The 19,003-nt window shown below is 39.9% G+C and overlaps 2 protein-coding genes across 5 annotated transcripts in view; one reads left to right on the top strand and one right to left on the bottom strand.

The window, feature by feature from the left end:
• Positions 1-96: 96 nt before the first annotated feature.
• LOC102687248 (cotranscriptional regulator ARB2A homolog) lies at positions 97-2,609 on the bottom strand. The gene is made up of 2 exons (XM_069178940.1): positions 2,386-2,609; positions 97-1,610 (listed from the first exon to the last, which is right to left on the bottom strand). The coding sequence occupies exon 2, from the start codon at positions 1,600-1,602 to the stop codon at positions 643-645; it is 960 nt and encodes a 319-aa protein (XP_069035041.1). The 5' UTR covers positions 1,603-1,610; positions 2,386-2,609; the 3' UTR covers positions 97-642.
• Positions 2,610-4,701: 2,092 nt separating this feature from the next.
• Positions 4,702-19,003, top strand: part of LOC102687049 (SUMO specific peptidase 7) — a 37,680-nt gene continuing 23,378 nt past the window's right edge. The window contains exons 1-6 of one of the 4 annotated variants that reach the window (XM_015364425.2): positions 4,702-4,845; positions 6,678-6,812; positions 7,614-7,718; positions 8,134-8,237; positions 11,465-11,554; positions 12,174-12,353. In XM_015364425.2, coding sequence (XP_015219911.2) covers positions 6,753-6,812; positions 7,614-7,718; positions 8,134-8,237; positions 11,465-11,554; positions 12,174-12,353 — 539 coding nt within the window. In that variant the 5' untranslated portion in view covers positions 4,702-4,845; positions 6,678-6,752. Of the gene's footprint in view, positions 4,846-4,905; positions 5,011-6,677; positions 6,813-7,613; positions 7,719-8,133; positions 8,238-11,464; positions 11,555-12,173; positions 12,354-19,003 lie in introns of those variants that run through there. The other 3 variants (XM_015364426.2, XM_015364428.2, XM_015364429.2) reach the window with 3 other exon arrangements.

Below are 19,003 nucleotides of genomic sequence, written 5' to 3'. Positions count from 1 at the left end.
TGCTTCTCTTCCTGTACTTAACCACTGTGGGATCCCTTGGCAAGGGAAGCACTTGACACATTCACAGAACTATACTGACGGACAGAAAGATTTGCGACCACAATTCTTTTTATTATTCCTTCACCTTTAAATTGTACATACACTCTTGCCTCACCGACATTTCTTTCCAGGTCTGAAATGAGGTGCCTCGAGGTGTACAGGTCAAGCACAGAGCCGTGGAATACAGGCTTTCCGATTCAGACCACTCAGCAGCCAGGGAGCCCAGCTGCACCGCAGTTCGAGTTTCCTTCATATACTCGAGGAATGAATAGATCCCCAGCACTTCCTCATTTTTATCGTCCGACCATCTGTTCTCTATACCAGTACTTAAGCACAGTACTTTACTAGTCAATTTAAATAACCAATTTCTATCCCCCCAATGAGGAAAACAACCTAACGTAAACTTTACTGGAAAGCTCCAAATTCCCAGTGCTAAGTTTCACAAACATTGGACAGGACGTGGAAAAAAAAAAAACAAATAAAGTTGTGGAAATTTTAGCTGACTCATCTTGTTTAAATACCTCACAGGGGTTGTTTTTTTTTACTGAGAGTCTGGAGGGGAAGTTCCACCTCGGTTCCAAAAGGAAAGCCGCCGGCCACCCTTCACGCCTGAGGCGGCTCCCTCCTGCTCTTGCTCCTGGTGATGATGGCCGGCCGGGAGAAGGGCACGGTTGTCTTGGCTTTCAGGGCCCTCGCGAAGAAGCGGAACACGGAGCCCATGCAGCGCCAGGGGGCCGCCTCGCGGTCCTCCGTGCCCGCCGACACCTGGGGGCAGTCGACCTTCAGGGGGCCGACAGGCCGGTCCAGGGGCTTGGCGCTCAGCACCCACTTCCGGCAGTGCTTCCGGAGCCACTCGCGGCTGTCCGCGTCCAGCGCCTGGTGCCACGGGCTGTGGCAGGAGTCGAGGAAGGCCACGGCGTAGACCCGGCTCCGCACCGCCTGGGGCCGGCGCGACAGCAGGTCGACGAAGGCCAGGCCCCCGTAGCCGTGGGCGACCACCGCCACGTGGCCGGCGGCGCTCGGGGACACGAAGTGGTCCCACACGTACCGCACGTGCGCCTCGGGGCTCCCGCCGCCCCCCCGTGCCTGCTCCACCGTGCCGTCGTTGGGGTTCATCACGACGACCTCGCACGCGCCCTCCAGAGCTCTCCTGATGTAGGGGATCTGGCTGCCCCTCTCCACGTTTCCGCGGACGATCATCCTCCTGCTCCACTGGCCGGCACGGATGCTTCCCCGGTCCTGGATGAGGACCACCAGGGTCTTCGATTGACACAGAGCCCCGGGGCTCATGAAGAAGGCACCCCCGCCCTGGCGGTCTGCGGCATCCACGGGGATGCAGATCTTCTGCAAGCGACACTCCTGCTCCAGGAGCCTGTAGACGTGCTCGGTGACGCACTGCTGGAGGGCGCGGTGCTGACGCTGGTTGCTTTCCATGTCCCCCTTGTCGTACTTGAACACGAAGGGCTCCTGGCTCACTCGATGCCTCAGCTCTCCGTACTGGTTGAAACAGTATTGGAAGTCGGGGGGGGCATCACCACTCGTCATTTCGGCACATTCGTCCATTGTCAGAGCTGGGGGAAAAAAAAGTTTAACATGAGAGTTTCTTCTCAGGACCTGAAATAAACATCCCTCCCTGACATTCAATAGTGTTTTCTGCACGCAAGGACTACTTAGCCATACAGTCTATCAAGTACTAATACCTTTTCTTTTTAGCATTACCTGAACCAAATAATAAATGTATTAATTCAAGTAATATTTCATTAGCTTTCACCCTTTTTTTAAATAGAGGCCACGGGAAAATGTCATTCTCGAGGAAGAAATGCTCGAATGAGAAAGGCATTCCTCTTATTAATAAAGAATCATAGTATGTTACAACAGTTACTGCTACAACAGGAACAGTTCTGATCTGATTCATGTGGACAGTGACATGAAATAAGTCAAATAAAAAAGAAATCCAAAAAGACCCTTCACTTATCGAATAGTTACAATTCAAAACGAATCGAAAGAGTGCAGCGTCTGTTGTCAGCAGGTCTTCATTTTCTCAATTTTATACTGAAAAATGAGCTTTAATAAAAATGTCTGAAACATTTAACTACTAATCGTCCCGCGACAACATAATGTCTGAGCAAAAGAGTGAGAAACTAGCCACTCCGTCCTTATAAACATTTTTTTGTACGAATTTAAACTTAACCTCGCAGTTTAATTCCCATTTGATACTTGATAATAACTGTGCGTTAATTAGTAAAAAACAAATGTGACTGGCAAAACTGCCATTGGTTGCAACTAAGAGCAAAATCGATGATTTTGAATGGGAAATGAAAGAGACCAAAATAAGGTCAGACTTACTGTGGAAAAACTGGCCCAGTCAAATTCAACGGGACGCAAACCTCGGGGTTCAGATGAAGTGGCGTCAAACACAAAAACGTCATGAGATTGTATTTATACCTGGTACCCAGTATTATTAGTTTCAATTATTAGTCTATAGGAAAGGCTAACAATAAAAATGTGATGCTACTTGTTGTTCGCTTTAATTAATTCTTCGAACCTTGGAGAGCCTCTTACGTGGTGAAAAGTTGTTTCGTCAAATTTAGTTTTCCCTTTAAGATGAGAGACGGGAATTCCGCCATTACCCTACACTTCACTGACTTACCGAAATAATAAACATTTCGGGATTTAAAATGTCATTATTATTTCACTTATTTCAACCTTCAACATTAAAAAAATCAAACGAACTCAGATATTTTCATACAAATGAGGCCCGTGTGGGGGGTTGGGAAAAAAAGTAAATATCGCCAGACAGGGCCATTTCTGATATACTGTACTTTAAAAGCGAGTAAATTTAAGAATCTCTTTGGCAAAAGTGGGTAAATGTTCGAAATAAAAAATAACTTTCTCAGATGCACACGGGCTTTAAATGTGTCGTACAATAAAGTAATCAAAGGTTGTTCTTTTTTAAAATAATAATTGTAATAATATTTTAAAACAATTCTATTAACGTTATTAATTGTAATTCACATACGTGATGTGTTTGTAATGCAGCTAGACACGTATTTATTAAGGGCAATGGGTAAGGGAATTTGCATTATAGCACATGAGACCTACAGTATACTGCAGTATCCTCCCAATTTGGTTTTTGAACATATAGGTGATATTGACCTTCTGTTTAAGTGTAGTTTTAATATAAGAACAATTCTGATGAAGTTAATAAGTTTAACAGAGGCGTCTTCCTTTCTTGAAATGTAATATCTAAAGATAATTTCTCACCACATAAATACGATATATGGAATAACAAAGACATCAAGTATATTCCCGTAGACATGGTATAATAATATGATTTGGTTATTAGGCGAATTGTTAAACACAGAGGGCATATTGTTGACTTATGCTGAATTTGTGGATAGATTCCAAATTTCAACTCTGAGATACTCCATGGTCTTTGATGCTGTTTCTGAGAATGGGGTGAGTTTGTTTAAAGGTAATTTTAACTCTGTTATGGTTGACCTTCCAGGTTTTACAGTTAATCTCTTATTGGATTGTGTGGAAGTAAACGCTAAAAAAATGCAATACCACATGAGGAATTTGTGTAAGCCCTGCTTCATTCTTACGTGTATATAATAATTCCTTGCCCGTATAGAGCTCTTTTCTGGACACTTCACTCAAAACTCTTTACAGGTAATGGGGATCCCCTCCACCACCAACCCCACCTGGATGGCAGACATAGTGTGCCAGTACGCTCCCCACACACCAGCTATCAGCGTGGAGGAGAACAAAGTGATGAAGCCAACTGATAGATGGGGATTATTAGGAGGTCATGATTAGTTAAGGCCAGGGGGAAATTTGGCCAGGATTTTTAAGAAATTCCCTGGTACTTTTAATGCTCTTAGAGAGTAAGGACATTGGTTTTACATCTCAACAGAAGGATGGCACCATCACTCTACTGGGGCATCAGGACCCACAGAGACTGCAGGGTGAGCGCCCCCTGCTGGCCCCACTAACACCTCTTCCAGCAGCAACTTTAGCTTTCCCAGGAGATCACCCATCCAGGTACTGACCAGATGCAGTATATCCATCTAGAATGCGATATTTGAAAATATTAATTTGAAATTAGTTTGGACAACCCCTGACAGATATTTTCTTACAAACAAGGCTAAAGAAATAACATTTAAAATTGTTCATAGGTTTTATCCTGTGAAACTAACACTTTATAAATTCACTATAAACTAAATGATTTTTGTGTGCTCTGGTAGGCTGTAAAATGAACTGTGGCACATTTGTTACCTGTATAAATACAAAGTTGTTTTAGATAGACATGCAAAACCCTATCTTTAAGCATTTAAATATGAACGTTGATTTAAGGATTTTGGTATTACGTTATACTCTGCAAAATGTAATATGGGAAAAAGAAAATGACCTCCGACATTGTATTGTTTTGTGTGTTTTTTGTGCACTTATATTTTTTTTGTATACCTTTTCTCCTTTTGTTTGTATTATTCGGTGTTAAGTAAAGTTTAGAAGAAATATACAATAGTATCGCAGCTACTAAAACCCCGAAGCATGCGACCACCGGAAGCTTCATTCTAGATTCCGCCTACATTGGCTGCGCGGATTGGCTAGTTCTCTCTTGTATAACCACATCCGGTAAAAACAGGAAGTAATTAAAGAGTGTTGTTTTTTTTTTTGTTGGTTGGTAGATCCACGCATTTGTTTTTATGTATTTTATGCCCATTATTTACAACTTGTATCATACATAGGATTAATTTTTAAAAACTTTTTAGGTTTTTGCTAATGCTTTCCAAACGGAAACTGGTAAGTAGCTGGAACTGCTAATGTAAACCTGATACTGTTATTATCTACAACAAATTTTGTATTTGTGCACGGAAGACCCGGCGTTCAGGTGATTTCAGAGTTGTTTTACGCCAGCTTCCTGGTAGAGGATGGGTTGAAAACTAATCAGAGGGGATTTATACAGAGGTATTTGTTAGGATGACGTTTTTTTTATTTTCGATAAGCAGTATTTTGTTAGTAGCGGTGCCAATGTTGTAGGCTGCCGCTTCCTGTTTAAAGGTCTTTATAGCTGACTAAAAAAACTGATCTACACTACGTGTCGGCATTAGTATATGTTGGTTCCGTGGAATATTTCACATATAGCCTTTTTATAGTTTAATACTGCATTTTCATTACTATTTTATTGTTTTTCGTACTTCTGTTAAATACTAGTGTCGACCCTCAAATAATACGATTGTACTATTAGCTACATTACATTCTATAAAACCCCAGTTCTAAAAAATGTCCATGGTAAACTGCTCAATCCTTTTTATGTTATGAAAACTTGTTTGAATGTTTCATTTAAAGTTGTTCAAGTTTCTTCCATCATATAGTTTCATTTTCAAGGCTGTTCTGTTAGTGACAGAAGGTTTCATTTCAAAGTAAATGATTAATGATTTGACTTCCGTTCAAAGGCTACAAATGTCACATTACGTTTCAATAGGAGTCTGTTAATTCTGAAGTATCCAGTGAATCTGACCGTAATAATAAATAGGCATTTAATAATTTTATGTACGTTTTTTGTTATTAACACTATTAATAATATTGATCTGTTACAGGTTTTAATTTATCATTTGAATTTGCAGACCATACTAAGGTGTTAATTTTACAATTGGAAGTAACTTCTGTCTGTCCATCATGTCCTTGAAATTAACTTCATGTATATTTAGAAGCTAGCTAATCAGCTGTTTTAAAGGCAGTATTTTGTATAATATCCAAGTTGGTATACTAAATGCATATTCCTTGTCTTGTATCTTGTGATTGCGATATATGCTGCATTTTGGTAACCCTCACAATACGATCAGCCTTCTGTATCCAGGCAGATTGTCATATGTTTTTATATGCACAGTCTTATGTAATAATAAAGGTGTTTTGTGTATTTGAACCCGTGTGGGTATTCCAGTTATTATTCTGGGATGATTCCGATTGAATCCTAATAGCCAAATACCATGTGAATTACTGTTACAATTAGTAAATTGTTCCAGTAAATTCACAGAACTCCTACAGCACCTGCTTTGAATACATTTCAGATGTAGCGATTGTTCTGTTCATGAGGATGATGAAAGTCTTGGCTGTGTCCTTCAAGCCAAGCACGTGATGCCTGTCACTGTCAGTGTAGAGTAGCTGGGAGTTCCTAATATTTTGGCCATCAAGTGTGGAATACTTGATTAGAGTGAGAATTATTAGATGACACAGAATGCTTTAAAAGAAGATGCAACAAATGAAAATGCATGAATATAAACTGCTCCTTTGATCAGTGTCTAAGTATTATTGTATTTAAACATGATGGATACATGTGTTTAAACATGATGGATGGCATATGTTAATATGTTGCTTTGTATTGACTAGCCTGAATAAATGTAATACTAACATTTCACAGGTCTTCAGGAGGGGTGCTCATCAGGATTAAAATTAATGAAATGTTTTCAGCATTGTTCTAAATAACCTAAAAACATTTCAGATCCTTTTGTTTATCAGCTGCCTAAGGGAAATTATTTCCTGTTTTTTTTTTTTGCACAAGAAAATGCAACATGCATTCCTAGTATTATCTTCATGGTTATAATAAAATATACCCTTTTCTGCTTCAATAACAGTGACATTCCCTGAAGATTTTTGGACGTGCTCTGAGGAGATACTTGTATTAAACCCTGTGAGACGTGAGGTCAGCAATGGATCACAGGAAAGTGCTGGGTCTTTCACCTTTGCAGGACAAATTGGGGAGTCCTAAGGTTTGTTTTCAGAACTGGTCTTATTCATGAGAACCCATGACAGTTTGATGGTTTTGGGGCAGAAATCAGATGCTTTTTGTTTGAAATGTGGGGTGTTTCTTGTAAATTGTCCTAACTGGTAGTCATACAACAACAGCAAGGTTTTTTGGATGCATCTCTGATAGGCAATATTAAACTACGTTCCTGACACTAGTTTGCAGTTGAGATTGGTTTACGTCATAGTGGTCATTCATTTTCCTGTAACATTTACATCTTATATTACTGAATTCAGCCAAGGGCCAAGTCAGTACATGCACATAAAATAATTTTATTAGTAGGTGATGTCTCAAAGTTTATATTTACTGAGACAGTATGCTTTTCAAGGTTTCCTCTCATCGTGTTTGTGTTAATTGTTCTGCTTTAGCCTTTAAAGGGTACAACTAAATTAAAACAAAATGTGAGGAGAAAAAATATTCCCAGCTAAAAATATATAAGGTCATCTTTAAAGCGATACTTGTTCTTTAGAGTGTATGCTTATTATGGAAAGAAAATAGTTTAATTGGAGCAGCGGTTTGGGTTTGTTAAATTTTGTACCATTTAAACTCCAGTATAATTTATAAACAGAAGCCAACATAAATATGATAAAAGTTGTTGTTGCTTAAGTTGTCCCCTAGCTGCTTACTAACAAAAACGATAGTGAGGAAGAATCTATGTAGCGGTGACATATCAGGAACCCCCTCTATATACCTTTCTATCTAGTCTAGATTCATATGTAACAGAAAATGGAAATATCAGGCCTGTGCCCACCATTCTGTTTTTCAGTTGAAAGGGAGTTTCAGGATTCCCAAAAGGAAGTCATCCTCTGACTCTCCGAGCGTGGTGATGCAGTCTCCTCTTTCTCAGACCTCAGGTTCAGGTTACAAAAAGGTTAGTGCAATCTAACTGAATTCCAAGGGGCATCATAAGTATGTTACCCACGGGGAGGAGTCTATTTAAAAGTGGTAAATGATTAACACTTGAATACGTCTTTTTTTGCATTTGACGTTTTCATGTCAAATGCATGTTTTTTTCTGCTCCTTAGGAGAACTGTGATGTTCTGACGTGTGTAGATCTCAAGCCATATTTTTGTTTCACATTTTGTTGCTGTAAGGCTTGTGGTCATGACTTTGAAGTAGCAATTAATATTTGTAAATATATAAATAGAGAAGACATGTTATATACAGAGATATTTCAGTCACTGAGCTAATCCATTCCACCTTCATTCTCTAGAAAAATTAAAATCCCGTCCAGAGTACAAACAGTACAGTTTTTTTTTCCTAATAGTCATTTTGTTTTTTAATAGCTACACTGGAGTCAGATTTCTAACAGTGGCAGAAGATCTCAAGCCTTGATTTCTCTCAACCGGCACAACAGCCCAAATGCAGCAGACAGGGAGATGCGAGTATGGTAAGAATCAGGATGGCACCATCAGGATATTTACCAACATTAATATTGAACTGTTGGTGCTTTTGAACTAATTTTTCTAAATCAAAATTTCATTACTACTAGTATCGTGGAGTATTTGTGTATATATAAGTTCATGCAAGTTTTTTAAACATATATGTTGGTTGACTGCTGATTTAGTGGTCAGCGCAAAATGAAAACTCCAGTCTAAAATCACCATGTGGTTGGTGTTCTCCTGATATTGGACTGCGATCATCCCTTTTCTCTCTGATTATCGTAAAAGTTCTATCGTTTTTGTTTTTTATTTTTGCCTGGCAGGAGCCTTTCATCCTGTTCATTATGGGTGTACGGTTTTCAATACACAGTTTTAGTATTATGTACTTTTGTAATTACGTCAGTGTTTATTGTGCTCTGACATTTTGTTAGAACTTGGCTCGCGCATGTTCCAGCACTTGTCGAATCCTGATAGTGTGTGCCTGTACCCCCGCGCAGGTTGAGTTGTGTGATCAGGGGTCCAATGTGGATTCCCCAAGTGGTGACGCACAGTTTGCCTTGCCCGCCAAGAGTATAGTGGGATGACAGGGGCTCCTTAGGCTTTCGGTGACCACTGTGTCCTCCTGGGTGCTTGTAGCCTTGTGGTGCGGCCAGTAAGGCATGTGCCTCATCTCTATTCAGTGCTGGTCCTCCGCTCCTGGGCTCTTGCCCGTGCTGCGTTAAAAGATAGGTGGCTCGAAGGTGGGCAGGTCAGAGGTGTCAGCCTGCACTTCCTCATTCTCCTTTGTGCATCGTCTCGGAGTTTGTAGCCGTGAGCCGAGACTCAAAAAACAAACATGCATTTGGCAGTTCCAAATTGGGTAGGTAGAACAAAAAATAATTGGCAGTTCTTAACTGATTGTGTTTCTGATTAGTTTGGAACATACATGAAATGTTCATATTTCATTATTCAGAAATTAGACATCAGAAAGTTACAAATGTAAAATGTGCTCTGATTTTTTGGGCCCCATAGTAGGAACTGTATTCAGGAACAGCTAAACACAGAAACCTTATATGAGGGTGCTGTTTTTTCATCATACACCAGATGGGGCACATCCTCTATTAAATGCAGAAAAGGGCTGTTTATTCTTGCACCTCTCAGAATTTCCAAACAAACGTCAGAGAAGTCCAAGCTCAAGGAGAATGCTGTTTAGGTAGTGATGTGGCAGTTCTGCAGCCAGTTAAGGAAAGTGTCATCAAGGGTGATACTTGCAGACTTGTGACACGTGGGAGGTGGAGAATTTTAATGCAAAATCTGGCATGTATTTATGTCTTATGTTGCGAGATTCTCATTGCAGTCATATATTATAAAAGCTCATGGTTCAGAGCTACGTAGCAGAAGGTAATCTTGCAAGCAGTGTTACTCTTCATTGCTTTTTGCTAGCTTGAAAAGAAGTCACAGTACTTTATATTTTGATACAAAATGTAAGGTCAAAGTTTAGAAACAGCTGGGATCCATTTTTATGCAGATTGTTGTTTTTCTTGTTTTTAATCCCAGCAAATCTCATGTGTAGTCCAGTATCCATATTCCATAGATTATTGGGAAAACTCAAAATGTTGTTTCTGATAAAAATGGTAAGCAAAACATTAAAGGAAATGCTTGATTTTAGTTTACCTTAATTTTTAAGGAAGGTGAAGACTAAATTTCAGTTTACAACTCCTTAGAACAATGAAATAGAATAATATGATGACACAAGTATCTTTCTGTGTCTGGGCCATCCAATTCTTATTTTATTATGAATTAGCAAGATCATACACAACTCGGAGGAGACGGCAATAATTCTTGCACATTACTCCTACTGGGAGGTGGTTAATTAAATGATTCTATCTCTTGTGTTTCTCCATCTCATTTCTGTCTAGTTCCAGTTGGTTTAAGATATCAAAATCACACAGACAAGGCTAGGGCAGGCCTGTTAAGGGCTTGATTTAGTTGCTTGAAGTTGCATTTTTGAATGGCAACTTGAGCCGCATGGGATAAAAATGCATGATTTTCAAGCAATATGAATGTGAGCAAGACATTTCTTAATGAAAGATCTCAGTTTCTTAAACATTTAGGTTTGTCTTTGCACATCAGTAATAAACTACAATGCTTACAGTTTGTCCATACAGTAAGGTCTTGACATCTTCAAATTCCTTCACAAATTTACTTATTCACAATTTGGTCTGGCTGACAGGGTCTTGAAAGGGCAGAGGGAGATGAAACCAAGCTGAAGGCTGAAACCGCAGCTTTCAAATTCACAGTGCAACAGACTAGGCTCGCAAGATGAGCTAAGCCTCTCCCTGTCCCCTGCCTGAGTACCCGTGACAAAGAATCAGCATCTCAGTGTGGTCTTGTTCCTGTATTGCAGCGAACGTGCCGAGTTGGTTCTGTGTGGACTGACAAGCTGCAGACGGCTTTACAGGCTCACTGACAGTTATATTGCCCTTGTTAATCACTGAGGCAGAGGGAGAAACTGGGGTTGGACACTGATGAGGAATTCCTGTTATTTATTTTAACCGATTACTATAAGTTTGTGATTATTATTGTTTGTTTTAAGTTACCAGTGTTATTTTATTTAACGTAAAGCCAATGCATCAGTACTTTCATTATCATATAAGAGAGGGTTACAAATGTCATTTAACTAGACATACTATATGTACTCTAGTACATTATGCGATGGTGTAGAGGTAGACTTGATTAAATGTACATTTTCTCGATGTGTCTCTGCATCAAACACTTGCAAATGTCGAGACAATACTCCATACATTAACAGAATATTACAGTCTAATATTGAATAACCACACACTATCGTGCACCCTGTTCTGGGTCTGTCCATAAGAAAGCTTCATCTTATTCAAAGACAACTCATTCAGCGATCTTTCTCTTGCTCATACTGAGCTGCAGTAGGAAAGAGGCATTCTAAAATAACTTCCACCTTGTATGTGGTTATCTGCCTGGAAGAAACAAAAGATTAGGAGAGAAGAAAATCCTTTTTTATTACTTTTCATAGTAGACTTGGGACAGCTAAATACTACCCAGTATTTTTTAGCATTTGGGCAAAAATGTACTCTTCTGCCCCAAAGCAGTCAGAGCACTCAGTGGGCTGAGTATTTATGCATTTTATAGCCCTTGACCCAGACCTTTTTTTCCATATTTTTTTGCATATTTAAAGAAATAGAACCTAAATCCTTTGAGCCTTTTGTTTATGCTTTTACAGGTCTGGGTCATGCACCATAAAACTCAAATCCCAGCCCTCTGAACAGTGCTTGGATTGCTTTGGGGTCGAAGAGTACAATCACACTCAAAGGTAAATAAAATACTGGATAGTTTTTAGTAGAACATTAAAAAAATTTGGAGATGGTTAACCTGTTCAATAGCATACTGTCCCACTTCTGTGTTGGGCAGCATCAGTACTGTTAATTGTAACAGGCTGGGAATATTAATGAAAATAAGTAGCAAAGTAATCGGAGCAAATCAGATCACCTTAAATATCCTCCACAAACAAAGGTTATAACGATTTCAGAGAGTGTTATGAAATGTGTAACTCAATGTCTGCCTTGTTGTATTGAACTATGCTGCAAAACAAATTTTCTCCAGAGGATGATAAAGCTTGAATTGACTATCTTAATACAGTAGCATGTAATCATTTTGGATTGGAGTTATTGTCAGACTGTTTTTGATGAGACTGGCTGCTCATGCCCCAGGTTGAAAAAGCTTGCAGCCGGCTGATCTGAAGTTGCTTGTCTGTTTTGCCTTGCACTTTGAATTAATGCACAGACATCATGATGCTGGAGTATGCGCTGTTGCTTTCAGTATACCTGGTGTCCCTCATTTACCCAGATAATTCAATTTTCTGCCAAATAGCTATATGTTCACAAAGTCACCAAACATTTATGCCACTGTTCTGCACAACTGTATCCATATAGCAAGGATGCCAGACTTGTCTTAACGGATGTCTTGAGGACTGAATTAGGACGGGATTATTTAAACCGGGAGAAGGGCAATAAGGAGTCAGACTCTCGAGCAAGCCCTACTGCCTCGCGTGAGATTTCGGAACAGAACTCCCTGGCTCTCACACCACATCGGCTAAATTGCCATCTCAGAAGGTAAGTAATACTATGACATGGCCTGCCACTAACTCAGCTGCTTTGCTTGGTAGCTGATTGATAGTTTAATTGCCCTTTGTTCAAGATTTAAAAACTACTCTTGCATTTTAACTTCTTTTAGCAACTAATCCGGTTCTGATGCTAAGACATTTTCCTGCGTCTGTCTTCTAAGGGACGAGATTCAAAGTGGTGTGCAAGAGAGAAAAAGACACTTAACTTTCATCTGCGTGTCCTGTACATGCAGTTCCTCAGCTTGACATTGTCAGATTTAAATTACATTAAAATAAGATATCTTGTAAAAAAAAAAAAGGCAAAACTTTTTGCATTGACAGTTATATGTCTACATCCCTGTCTGCATTTGTAAAAGTGAATGAAGGGACGGAGATATTTTCCAAAATAAAAACATGAATGCAGGTAGAATTAGTTTTATGGTTTAAATCCTACCAAGGACAGAGAGAGGTAGGATAGTCCACCTCTCCAAGTTAGTTTAAGAGTTTTAGAGGTTTTGGTTAACTGGCTTTCTAGATGCTATTAATATTTGAAGGAATAACGACTCCTATATATAACCCTCCTTACACCCCGTGGGAGAGTAAAGTTTGTTTCAGCTGGGAAGATTTTATAAGGCGGAGAACTTGTTTTATTAAGATTACATTTAAAAAATGAAATCCTTCCTTCTCTTTTACAAAGTATCTTGCAGAGGAGAGACAGACATTTCTGGGTCAGTAATGTAGATGAGGAAATGATGAATGTCATGTCATGATTAATGTCATGAAAACCTAAGGATGCAGTTGTGATACGGTAACTTCTTGGATTTCTGCTTAATAAAATGAAGAAGGGTGCTATGGACTAATCTTTCAGCTGCAAGGGTGCTATTTTTGAAATCTATATAAATGTATATTGAAGATGGACTAATTTATCTAACAGCTCTAGTAGTTTGACACCAACAGTGCTACAGATCTTCATACAATTCGTGACCCAGATTTATAAAGGATCACAGAAAACTTTCGATATACTAAAACTATGATCCTTATTCTAATATTAATTTATCAGTTGAGTGCTGAATCTTTAAGTTATTGTGCTATGGCTATTACATAAGCTTGTGTTTGAGCTTAAGGGGGCATCTGACGCTCCTTTATTTAGATAGATAATACTTTATTAATCCCGTAGGGAAATTGATGTGTTACAGCAGTCCAGCCCAAGACAAGCAAAAACAGACATCAGAACAGTTACAAAACAAAAGACAACAAAATAAATAAAAATAAATAAATAAAAAATAATTACATAGGTGTGTGCAAAATGTGATGATCATAGTCACAGTAAAAACAATAAAATATGTGCAAAATGTGCATAGGTTTATACAGACTGATTGTCCAAAAAGTACAATGGAGCAACATGCTGTCCATAGACGAGCAAATGAAGAGCTAACAGTCCTAGCCTAGGGCAGCGTTATACACCCTGACAGCCGCCGGGAGGAAAGACCTGCGGAAACGTTCCCTTGAACACCGTAGCTGGAGCAGTCTGTTGCTAAAAGTGCTCCGCTGCCCAGTAACAGTCCCATGAAGCGGATGAGAGGTGTTGTTCATGATGGCTGTGAGCTTGGTCAGCATTCTCCTCTCAGCCACCACCTCCATGGGGTCAAGGCTCATCCCCAACAGAGAGCCAGTCTTCTTGATAAGTTTATTGAGCCTATTTGCATCTTTTGTCATGATGCTGCTGCCCCAGCACACAACAGCGTAGAAGATGGCCGCCACCACCACTGATTCATAAAAAACAAATTTATGAGGTAAAAAAAAAAGTTGGAGGTAAAAACATGTTCTCTTTGCAAGCTCTGTCTCCGCACTCATCCTGTAGTCCTGACAGAAACTCAACAGGTAAATTCCTACGCAAATACTCATAACAGAGACATTCATGTTAATAATAATAATAATTGCTTACACTTATATAGTGCTTTTCTTGGCACTCCACTCAAAACTCTTTACAGGTAATGGGGACTCCACCACCACCAGTGTGCAGCCCCACCTGGATGATGCGATGGCAGCCATAGTGCGCCAGAACGCTCACCACACATCAGCTATTAGTGGGGAGGAGAGCAGAGAGTAATGAAGCCAATTCATAGATGGGGATTATTAGGAGGCCATGATTGGTTAGGGCCAATGGGAATTTTGGCTAGGACACGGGGGTTACACCCCTACTCTTTTCGAGAAATGCCCTGGGATTTTTAATGACCACAGATAGTCAGGACTTCGGTTTTACGTCTCATCCGAAGGACGGCACCTGTTTACAGTATAGTGTCCCCATCACTATACTGGGGCATTAGGACCCACATGGACCACAGGGTGAGCGCCCCCTACTGGCCCCACTAACACCTCTTCCAGCAGCAACCTTAGTTTTTCCCAGGAGTCTCCCATCCAGGTACTGACCAGGCTCACACCTGCTGAGCTTTAGTGGGGCTGCCAGTTATGAGTTGCAGAGTGATATGGCTGCTGGCTATGTTCCAGTTCATATGTATTTCTGAACTGTTCAGAAAAGGTTGGATGTCAAGTTTTAGAGTTCTTACATTTCATACTTTGCCTTTTTGCTAAATCTTTATAATATAAAGCATTAGATTTGTATTAAGTATTTGATGAAATCGTAAGCTCTTTCAATTCAAAGAGCTGATAAGTAGGTTTATATATGGTAAAGGTTTAATTTGCATAGAGGCAACACTTTTAATGCCCCCATTGTTATATTATTCAAGACATCATAGAGTCCTTGTAATGCGATGATGCTGTATAACTGACCTTTGTTTAGCTTCTAGCAGCATCTAGACCTGTTTATCGATAATCGTGAATTGTTTAAGTGACAATGAAACATAATTGGAAAAAAAGGATCCAACTGCTTTTCTTTGAGGCTGAGGGAAAATATTCTGCAATTAATATTTTCAAATAATTGGACTCTTCAGTTACTTGTATAGTTTTCAGGATAATTTTCATTGTGATTATGATTTACAGTTTTATGCGGCATTTCAAGTTTGCATTGGAAGTTTTCAGAAATTTATTTATATAAATGAGGCTAGCTCTGAAAAGTTGTATACTAGACCAGTGTTAATTTCTAACCTTGGCTTTTCTGCATCAAAGGCATTTGAGCGGGCAGGAAGCCCTCTGTCCACTTCTATTTGACCTTTTCCGTCATATGCTCATTCTCCCTTTGCATGTGTTGAAATCCCAGTTTATAATTTTTCCATGACACACAATTGCTATAGTTAAAAATAGAAAATATGAAATGTTTTCAAGTGCAGTGACTGTTTTCAATTTCAAGTCATTTTTCTACAGTTTATTTTGAGCTTTGAGCTTTTTAATCAGGGGCCGAGAAAAATCTAAAGCTTTTAATATTTGAAGTTTGCTACAGGTTATTGTTCATTTTGTAAATGAGTGTTTTCAAATACAATACTGATAATGTGCTGCAAAAAATGTATAGTTTTGAAATCCACCTTTATGTCCTATGGATTCATATACAGTAGGTAAAAGTAGTGGGGAAAAAATGCTAACATCAATGTAAAGTTATTAAATGGGACTTTGGGTCACCACATGTATGACCATGTGTGGGCCACCGTATGGCCCGTATGCACTGGAGTTTATAATCTGCCAGCATCTGGAATTGTGCAGGACGGATATACAGCTCCATTCTTCTATGAGAAAGTCGGTTAACTCAGGCCTGGTTGATGGAGTTGAAAAACTTTGTCTCGGGCATTGTTATAGAATTCTTTAAATGTTCTGTGGGTTCAGATCTGATGACTGAGAAGGCCATGAGATAAGGATAACATCAGTGTCATGCTCATTTAACCATTGGGTGACCACATGTGCCCTGGGGATGAGTGTAGTGCCATCCTGGAAGAGACCCTCCCCTGCAGAAAAGAATATTAATAATAATAAATAATAATAATAATGACAGAAATAATTCCGTACACCTATATAGCGCTTTTCTGGACACTCCGCTCAAAGCTCTTTGCAGGTAATTTCCCTTCGCCATCACCAATGCACAGCCCCACCTGGATGATATGATGGCAGCCGTAGAGTGCACAGTATACTTACCACGCACCAGCTCTCAGTGGGGAGAGAACAAAGTGATGAAGCCAGATCAGAGATGGGGATTATTAGGAGGCCATGATTGGTAAAGGCCAATGGGTAATTTGGCCTTATTCTTTTCGAGAAACACCCTGGGATTTTTAATGACCAAAGAGTCAGGACCTCGATTTGTCTTATCTGAAGGACGCCGCCTTTTTACAGTATACTGTCCCTGTCACTATACTGTGTCATTAGGACTCTCACAGGCTGCAGGATGAGCGCTCCCTACTGGCCCCACTAACACTTCTGCAGCAACATGGGGTGAAGAAGATCACTGAGTGCCATTATGTCATGATTAACATTAATCTTGCCCTCTGAGAGAATGAGTGTACCCAAACCATTCCTGGAAAACGCACCTCACTACATTCTGAAAGTGCCTGAATGCAACACAGGTCTGCAGAGTGCTTTAGGTTGGTGACACAGGTGCACTTGTCCGTTTGTCGCGATCATGGTGAAGGCTGATTTATCTTAGATTTCTCCACTGCACAGTAGTTCCTCTTGTGTTGGGAGGCCGGTCTGGGTGCTGACAGCCTGCAGGAGAACCGAAGAAGTCACAGACCCCAAGGCGTCCAGGAGGCCCCAGGGGCCCAAAATCTTCTCTTTTAAGAAACGTCTGGATGAAGTTTACATTCACTTTCTTATGCAGGGACCTCTGTGCTTTGAAGCTTAGTTTTTCTCTCAGTTTTCAAGTTATTTTCCTGTTTCTTTTTATGTATTCAATCAGTTGTGGTCTGTTTTTATGGTTTCCTTCGCTTTTAACACTGCACAGCTTGTCCGCACATTTTAGTTTTCTTTTGCCTTTCGAGTAATATTTTGATTAAAAAAACACTTCATACTTTAAAGAAAGACATCTTTCATTTGCCATCCACATCTATTTCATTGTTCTAAGCTGTTGTGCCATTTAAAGGATTTAAAATCTCACGTTTGTCCCATGCATACCTTCCTGTAGTTGTACTGTTATTAAACTATTATGTGTAGTCTCATGTCCTCAACAAACCAAGCACAGCCTGCAGATTAAACATTTATTTCACTTTGACCTATGAACAGAAGACTGAAAGTACAGTGCCTATAGAGAGTATACACACCCTTTCAAAAGTGTAATTTGGTGGAAAGACAGTCTGAAATCAAGATGCATTAAATCAGAATTTATCTTTACACAGGGTAACACGCATCCTCCAAGTGAAACACAAACATTCTGATAGGTGATGACAAATAGAAACTTAGAAATGTGGGCCGGACAGGTGTAAATACTCCTTAGTAAAAACGAATGTAAACTAGCTCTGGTGTAACGAGTTGCCTTCCACATCGCACCAATTCCACATCGATATATTGGTCTGTATGGGGTGGTGGTATGAAGAATGTCTTTACTCAAAAAAGCCTCTGTTGAGTTTTGTTTGAGGCGGGGAAAAAACACTGGAACTGTCAGGGATCCATGGGTTTGGAGCCCAGCTTGCCCACCTTTGCAACAGTTTGGTAGATGTACAGCACAGTTGCAGGAGCAACTGAGCAGGATTCTCAAGACGTGTAGAAAAAGCCAATCGTGGTCCCAGTGAGACCAGGATACACCTTTCTGGCCTAATTGCACAACCAGTTCCATTGGCAAAAGCCCGATACAAGATCACCCAACTGACATCCAATTCTTGAAGAGGAACTGCTGCCCTCTGCAAGGAAGCAGAAATTGGGAAGGACGTTTACTTTTCAACATGACGGTGGCCCTACGCTCAGAGCCAAACCCAGCAGTGGAGTTGCTATTGAAAATAGTCAGTGTCTTGGCGTGGCCCCGTCAGAGCCCCGGCTTCAATCTAATTGGCATTCTGTTTAATAACTTGAAGGTTTGCAGTCCATCAGTGGTCCCCTCGCAATTTAATTGAGCTTGAGCAGTTTTCTAAGGAGGAATAGGGAAACGGCCAGATCTAGGTGTGCTACGTTGGAACAGACTTATCCAAACAGAAATATGGCCGTAATTCAAGCAAAATGTGCTTCCACCAAGTTCTAATTCAGGCGTGTGTACGGTACACTTATGCAACTAATTTTTCCTGGTTCTCATTTTCAGTTACTTTTCAGAATGATTTTCACATGGAGGTTGTATAGATGCACTGTATATGATGGTCTGCTGATTATTCTGATGCCATTTGATGATTGTTTTGCGTCATAACATAATTTGTTATAAAAAGATAAAGCTGAAATAAAGCTGAGTGAGGGTGGATGTCTGACCCATTCATTTAAAAAAGTTGTGCATTTGCTCTTCTGCCACATTAGGAGACCGTGTGACCGACTTCTTATGAAGGATATATATTTTTGTACTTTTAGCAAAATTATGTTGCAAATTTTTATTATTGTTTAAAAATTAGGTTTGTTATTTACACCAGTTTTTTTCATGGTTGCTCATGATTCGTGTCGAGACAAACAGACCTTTGCGCGGTGTATTTATTCAGTGTGCTTACTGTGACTGGTGCACAGCCTGGGTGTCTTTGTTTTCGTCGCTGCCCACACGGTGTTTTCTTTCTGTTGTAAGAGTTATCTGTATGCTTTGTTTTTTCCTGTTTC

Source organism: Lepisosteus oculatus, chromosome 15, assembly GCF_040954835.1.
Source record: "Lepisosteus oculatus isolate fLepOcu1 chromosome 15, fLepOcu1.hap2, whole genome shotgun sequence".
NCBI classification, from domain to species: Eukaryota; Metazoa; Chordata; class Actinopteri; order Semionotiformes; family Lepisosteidae; genus Lepisosteus; species Lepisosteus oculatus.
The sequence above is the reverse complement of the archived record's forward strand: the minus strand, read 5'-3'. Positions and strand labels throughout refer to the sequence as shown.

Coding starts and splice junctions, on each gene's coding strand:
- LOC102687248 (XM_069178940.1), bottom strand. CDS start 1,602: ATGGACGAATGTGCCGAAATGACGAGTGGTGATGCCCCCCCCGACTTC.